Below are 7,622 nucleotides of genomic sequence, written 5' to 3' on the forward strand. Positions count from 1 at the left end.
GTCCTTGGTCACCAAAGGCCTATATATATGCATTTACCACAGGCATAAATCTACCAGTGTAACAGGCTGGGAAAAAAAGATATACTGTCAACAGTTTTGTTATGTGGTGTAACATTCAAAGTGTTGAAAAGTATTTCTTTGTTATGAAATTATGGGCATGTTTTAGCTTTGTTTTTAAGCAACACTGTCTCAACAAAACAGAGATTCTTAATGCTGTATTCTGAGACCTCTTCTTGGTTTATGGCTTAAAACATATGATTTCAAACTGAAACCAGGGCAGATATAAAAACATAGTGACTGTGTACGCAATTTGAATTCAAAGGCTGTAATTCTAGATTTGGTAGGAACTGTATGTACCTTAGGAGAAGACCATTTCAATTGCAATGTAATGTGCCAAAGCTTAAAGACCAAGTAAAAATGTTTACCTTTTGGATACTGCTTTATTTAGTATCCATTATAACACCTTCTCCTAATGAAAGCTAATATAATTCTGAAACTATTGCCTCTTGCAGAATGGTTTTGCAATACAGCTTAAGCCCTGTCAGAGGCTGCTATTAAGAAGAAAGGAAAAGGTCCCACTCCTGTCTTCCATTTTCTTTCCCTGTGCTCACCACTGCATGTCCCCACCGTTCACCCCAAGTTAGCTTTAGTGCTGACTGCATGGCAATTCAATTAACTAAAATGACAGAAAATTAACCAGGCGAAAAATGGGTGAATGTTGAACTTTACCTTAAGATTGGACAAAAGGCAGAGGGTGGATAGATGTTAGAAGCAGGGACAGGGAAACTATGGGTAAAAGAAGCAAGCCATTGCTTTTTGGTGTTGGCAAACTCTTAATTCAGCCCAGCTACAATGTGAAAACATACTCCACAAAGTAAGTGAAAAATATTTGAGTATTCATACTTACCATGGAATTAAAAATTCCTTTCAGCTGCCTAAGTTGCAGGCAGCAGCTCAGAATGTGTTTTTGTAACAAAGTGAGCTTTATGCAGGAATATGTACTTAAATAGTTCCCACTTTTGGCAATATGTTCCTGTCCCTGTCCTGCCATACACTGTGCTTAAAGGGTTATTTCTCTACGTTCAACACTTGTGAGACCGTAGCTGGAATACTGTGTCCAGTTCTGGGGTTTCCCAATACAAGACAGACAGTGGCAAACTGCAGGGAGACCAGCAGAAGGCCATCAAGATGGTTACAAGGGATCTCCAAAGGTCCCTTTCAACCTAAATTAGTCTATGATTCTGTGCACAAGCAGCTGTGGAGGAAGTGGAAGAGAGGGAATACACATTCTTTGAGCCACAATTGTTGCTAAAGCCGTTGTGTTGTGAAAATACAGCCCCAGGTTCTCCAAAGCAGGGGAGTGTTAGCTTACATATGCAGTAATTTATTACAAAACATTTTACTCCCTTCTCCAGGAGAAACTGAACTGCTGCCAATTGTGGGGATTACACCAAGAAAGACGAACTAAAAGAAGGTAAGACGGGATTGCACTTTTAGAAAGATTGAAAAATCAGAGGCCTCACAAAAAAAATTTGAACAAACAGGTGGGAGACAGAAGCAACGAACCTATTGCTCTAAACTAATATGCACAGCACAGGGTCAATGAGATTCCATATGCTTCCTTCCATCATTCATTTTAGACAATAGAATTCTATATTGCCATAGAAGTTTGTCAGATCTCTGAAAAGTTAACCTGTACTGCAGTTGCATAATGAGATTTATAAAAAAATAGTGAATAAACAAAGTAATTACTTACAAGTACAAAGAATTGGTATTTGCCAGTTGCACCACTTGAGTTTTTACAGGTTCTACTGCAATCAATATATCTTGTTCTATAGCCATAGGGAGCACTGAATAACCACAGTAGTCTATATGTTCTCCTACCAAATAAACAGACAGTTAAAACATTTTGAAATAACTATTTCTAAAATAGCAGTAACAGGGCTTCTAGAGGGGTTCAGTGTTGTTTATGGTACAAGACAATTTGTGAGTATAGTCTCAACTCTCATTTGGGGTGCATTTCCTCCATTTCATATTGCTGCACAAAAATGTTGTTCTTTCTTTGGTGACTTTATCTCTTGCATCTGTTTATAAATCTTCATGTTTTAACATTGGTTTATAAAAATTAAAAAAACATTACATAGATTATTGTCCAGCAATGAGAATGGCCACATTATTTGTACCCCGTTGTGACAGTACAAAAAATTAAGTTAATTTAATCACATTTAACTGATGACTGGAAGAGATAAAGGCAGCACATGACTTATCTTTATGTGATTTCCTCTGCTCATGTGGGTGATTCATTAGCCACTAGATAATGCTCGCGGTGGAAATTTTATTATTTTTTTCCTAAAATTTTCAGACCTTTTTCCAAGAAGATAATAATGATATTCAAATAATCACTAATACAGTTCTATACAACACAACCTTCAAACAGAAAATGTAAGTAGTAAACATTGTCTCTCTTGGGAATAATTCCCAGTTAGCATATGCTGTCTATTTAATCTATATGGTATGTTCACACAAGACCGATATCAAAATTATCATTAATTGCACAATGGACTAATTAATTTTTAAAGTTCTGTTTTGCAGGATCCTTTTACTCAAATGCGTAAGGTTATTCCATGACTATACAAGAAATTGAGGTCTAGGGAGAGCACAATCCTAACATGAACAGAGAAATCTAAAAAATAAGGCTGCCACAGAAATACAAGTAAATCCTAAATACAAAGTAATTGCGTCTCTCCAGTCTGCCAGTGAATCACAACTGACTGTTCTAAGTTCTGTGGACACAACTCTGTAGAAGAGTAAAGAAGAGGAGATGATGGTAGAAACATTTCATGCTTTATCATATGTGTTGCTGTGTGTCTGGTTATATTTGGTAACTTAAATTATAATGGAAGAGAAAAAAATACACTAATTTAATTTGTGGGTGCACTGTTCATCAACTGCTTTGGATTAGATTTCCAAAGCCTTTCAAAGAATGGTATCCAACCATAAACTGGCAAGTTACTCCAATTTTCAAAACCATAACTACTGTCTAGAAATGTTTTTTTCCAAAACTGATATTTGAGTGTGCAGTTGTTTATAATGAGGTGTAGTAAAACCTAGTAAAGTATTATATTCTCTCTTTTCCATTTATCACAAGCAAATTCTCTGAAAAAAAAAAAAAAATAAGACCAACATCCTTTTCATTCTATGTTTTAAACTACTAGTCCTCCATGATGGCAGATAAAACAACAGATTAGTTTTTCTCCTTTACCTATTAAGTTGACTCGCCCTGGTGCACGAACATAAAACTTGGGAGCCGATCCAAATTTTGATATAAACATCTCCTTCAGCTTCTGCAATCTGAAAGGCAAGTTAGAAACATTTAGAAGGCCCATATTTGCATAAAAGGCATGAGGTCCATGGTCTGAAATGTTTCTTGAAATAAATTTGACTGAACCTTTTGAAGTATGTGGAGTATTCTCTGTTACATCAGGAGCAATATTAAGCTGCTTATTTTTGCTCTTCACATAACATTGATTGTGATAGAAAACACTCCATTTAGAATATTCTAATTAATAAGAAATGCATATGTTCATTTGAAAAGGACAGAAGGGGCCTTATTTTATTTAAGTCCTCTGTCTAGGTTGGTTCTAGACAGAAGCAGGGAAGGCAGTTGCCTGAGGTAACCAAATACCACGGCCTCCACCCACGTCTCCTATGCCACAGCTGTGTAAAACTGTTGGCCATTGAGGAAGAATCCGGCAGTGTGGACCAATAGCTACACACACACACACACACACACACACACACACACACACAGAGGCACACCCTTCGGACTCAGATCTGACTGCACCAGGCCTGAGCAAAAGCGTTTTAAGTGTTGACTTTTTCAAATTCCACACTACCCCATTTCTGTACAAATGCGTATACAGAGAACTACTCAGGTTATCTCAGCAACTTATTTAGACAGTATTTACTCTACAGGTATACAGCAACAGTTCTCAGAAAGTTCCTCAGGTTTTACATTTGGAGGTGTTAGATGTGCCACTGAAAGTTCCAACATAAAGAAAAATTTGGCATGTTACTTGATTTCCTAAAACTGTAAAAGTATCTATCTAGCTTCTCCCCTATGTTTGCAAAGTTGGGATATTTTAGTGTGTTATACAGGAACAGTGGGCAAACAGACTGAGAAGAGGTTAAGGCGTTATCATAGTGAGGCATAAGAAATTTCATAGTGATTCACTTCAAAACTACCTTAAAGCAATTCAGCTTGCACACTATCCCATTAACTTTCATTAATTTAAGCAACTGACTAAAATTATGAAAAAGCAGTAAGAATACAGGAAAAATAACCTTTAAAATAGGACTTACAATATTTCACCGGCATACCCTGCTTCTTTAAAGCATGTAGACAATTAAATTTATTTTTTTGGTTTTCAGTCCACTAACAAGAATCCAGTAACAGGAACCCTGTGTGGTTCTACATTTAGTCTAAAACTAGAACTGGAAGCCTAGTTAATGCAAAGCGTAAGTAAGAAGATAGCAATGAGAAACAGATGGTACAAAATTTCACAGTCAATTATTTAGTTTGTACTTCTTTGTAAAAGCTGCATTACTGTCCAACTACATATATTCAAATGTTTTGTAGAATTTCTTTAGATGGAAAGCTACAAAATATTATTTGTCCCGATTTTTTTTTTTAACAGATCTTTCAGTACTTTTCCATCTTGGTGCCCAGTAACAAAGCTGTATTAGGTCCCGGCATAAATTCCCCTTCTTATAATCTCCCCTAGTATTGACTAGTTTATCACTCTTCCAATTACCAGAAGCAACTTCTGCCATTTCATTGTACAATCCCTTTTCTAGATCACATTAATGATATTATAGTCCATGGGGGAATCTGTTGGCAGAATCCTAGGTGTTAACTTTATTCCTTTTTGTGCCTGTACTTAGAATGCTGCTTTGTTTCACAGATATTTTTATAGTGGTGTTGGTACCAAGAGACTAAGAACAAACATAGCAGTCATGGGGGCATGTTTATCTAAGTGCTGATTGATCTCTTTTTTTAATGTGGGTTTTACAAGCAGGCCTGATGAAAGGCTATTTACAGGCTTTGGCCTTGATGTTACAACACGCATGCTGCATTTTAAGCACCTACATCAAAGATGACTGTCAGAAGTGCTCAGCAAAGGCATCCCTCACAACTTCACACATCCCAGCCTGGAAATGCTGGGGACTTGTCCCTTCCACATGACTTAACACCCAAACGCAGTGCAATCATAAACAAGTAAGAAAAGTTTAAAAAAATGACACTTCTCCAGTACTAACACAGGTTTGTTTGAACGGTTGGTGCGTTCTACTTTTCCACACGCCCAGTGCAACCCTGTGGGGAAAAAAACACGCCTTGGCACAGGCCGCAGCCAAAACACCGCAGAGCCGGGCCTACGCTGCTGCAGGGGACCGCACGGGCACTTCTCTTACAGCCAGCAGGACGAGAGGATTAGCGGTATCCCCACAATTCTGGGAAAAGAACACACATTAGGAGGAAAGATGAATGGGTTGTTCCCCCTCCGGCCACGGGGGCGCTGTGGGAGCGGCAGCGGGGAGGCTGGGGCCGCCCGGAGCTGGGTTTGGCGGAGCGGGGGCAGGAGGGGCAGCTGACCCGCCGGCGGCCGCTCTGCCAGCCGGGGCCCGCCTGCCGGCCGGGAACAGAAGTACGCCCAGGCCGATGTGGCCGCGGCCAGGTGCTGTCGGGGCCACCCAGCATCCAAGTGTCGCGCCGTTTGTGTTGAGACGAATCAAACTATCCCAAGTCAAAACCCTCTCGACCCCTCAGATGAGGGGCATGGGGGCAGATCGTCCCGCCTGTCCGCCCGCCTCCCCGGTCCGCCTGCAGACCGCCCGCCCGCCCCTGCATGGATGAATGGCGGCGGTCTTCCGCGTCCCGGCTGCGGGGCTGGGGCCGAGGGGAGCGACCCACCCACCTGGGCTGCTCCACCAGCTGAACCGGCAGGGTGCCGGGGGCGTCGGCCGCCATGGCAGATCCCCCCGCCGGCCTCTTCTTGAGGCGGGCAACGGCGCGGTGCGGCGGCTCCGGCTGGACCGCGATCACGGGACAGACACCGTCCGTCCGTCCTTCCGGGCGGCGGGGCTGGCAGCCCGGCCTCCTCCCCGCCCCGGGCCCGGGCTCGGCCCCGCCGCAGGGCACCGCTGAGGCAGCAGCGCGCAGCCCCCGGGCCCGTCTGGCGGCCACCCCGCAGCCTGGCGGGCCGTGGGGCCGCGCTGCCCTCGGCCCCTCGCCCAGCGCAGTCCAGACGTGACAGGAAAGCCGCTGCGACGTGTGAGGGAAATGTTTGGGTTTTTTTTTCCTTCGTTCCTGTCAGAATTGAGCTGGCAAGAGAGAAACTTCCAAAAACTGCCCCCGGCCCTGTGGGGTTGGAGTCACCCCCAGCGCCGTGCGCTGGGCCAGTGCCGGTTCTCTGGCAAAATGCACAATAAATTGGCAGTGCGATCCCCTACAGCGTTATTTTTTTTCCCTTGTTTTTTTCTGGTGTGTGGTTCTGCCAGCTTTCCTCACACACACAGTCTCGCAGCTCCTGTTTACCCCCCCCAAGATTAATGGCTGCCGTTACTTTGAGGAACTGAGCTTTTAAAATGCATTAACAAGTTCCCTCACTCGTTGTTGTTGATTTTGGTATGTATATCTTAAAGCCCCTAATATTCAACTCATAAAGCTTTTAAGTGCTTGGACTGAGAAAAGCACAGTAACACAGAGAGTTCATTGTGGATTAACGTGTCTTTCTGAGGTAAAACTTTTTTCCCCTGGTTAGTAGGTTGGCAGAATAGAAACGTTGATTTTTGTTTAAAGACTCAGAAGTAGCTGTAGGAAAAAATAAAAAGACCATCAGAAACTGTAAGGACATAGACCAACAACAGAAAAATCTGGGGACCCGATAAACGCTGCCGATTGTAGGAGCCTGTGAGAAGCACGGGCCTTGTGGAGGCTGGGGCGAGGCAAAGCTTGTCCGTCCAGGGGTTCTGCCTCACACAGTTGAAGGCAAGAATTAGCGTGTAAAAATATTTAGAAAGCAAGTTATTTTAGGCCCGTGTTTCTTACCGTTTCGGCCTTTTAAAACTGCTACAACAGTGTTACTTGCTGACGGTTAAGGCAACACACACCCCTCGGCAGCACGGCGTGAGGCAAACGAAGGGCGGGCAGGACGGCGCGCCGCCGCCATACCCCGGCAAGCGGCCGGGCTTTTTGAATTTCCCATCCCGGGACACACAGTCACACCATTTACAGCCCGGGGGCGGCAGCAGCTCATGCCCGGATACGCGGCCACCGGCCACGGCGCCGCCATGGTGGGCTCCGGGCTCCGTCCCGCGCGAGCAGCAGAGCCCTGGCCCGGCGCCCGGCCGGGGAGGCCCCTCTGGCGTGAGGGGGCGAGGCGGTGGCGCAGCGGGAGGCGGGCCGCCGTTGCTAGGGGCCGGTTGCTAGCAGGGAGAGGAAACCGGCGGTGGTGCAGCGCCGATTGGGCTCCGTGCGCCCCGGGCCGGGGGCGGGAGGGGATCGGGCGACAGCGGGTTCCGGGCGGAGCGGAGCTACATTGGGCAGCGCCGCGCGGGGTTGT

The 7,622-nt window shown here is 44.5% G+C and overlaps 1 protein-coding gene across 4 annotated transcripts in view; it reads right to left on the minus strand.

The window, feature by feature from the left end:
* The window catches only part of GALK2 (galactokinase 2), a 51,196-nt gene extending 43,798 nt beyond the window's left edge, over positions 1–7,398 (minus strand). The window contains exons 1-3 of one of the 4 annotated variants that reach the window (XM_074155926.1): positions 7,109–7,398; positions 3,263–3,351; positions 1,757–1,880 (exon numbers count right to left, since the gene is read on the minus strand). In XM_074155926.1, the coding sequence (XP_074012027.1) occupies positions 1,757–1,880; positions 3,263–3,332 (194 nt within the window). In that variant the 5' untranslated portion in view covers positions 3,333–3,351; positions 7,109–7,398. Of the gene's footprint in view, positions 1–1,756; positions 1,881–3,262; positions 3,352–4,358; positions 4,379–5,975; positions 6,128–7,108 lie in introns of those variants that run through there. The other 3 variants (XM_074155927.1, XM_074155924.1, XM_074155925.1) reach the window with 3 other exon arrangements.
* Between the last annotated feature and the right edge of the window lie 224 nt (positions 7,399–7,622).

Source organism: Numenius arquata, chromosome 11, assembly GCF_964106895.1.
Source record: "Numenius arquata chromosome 11, bNumArq3.hap1.1, whole genome shotgun sequence".
Lineage (NCBI taxonomy): Eukaryota > Metazoa > Chordata > Aves > Charadriiformes > Scolopacidae > Numenius > Numenius arquata.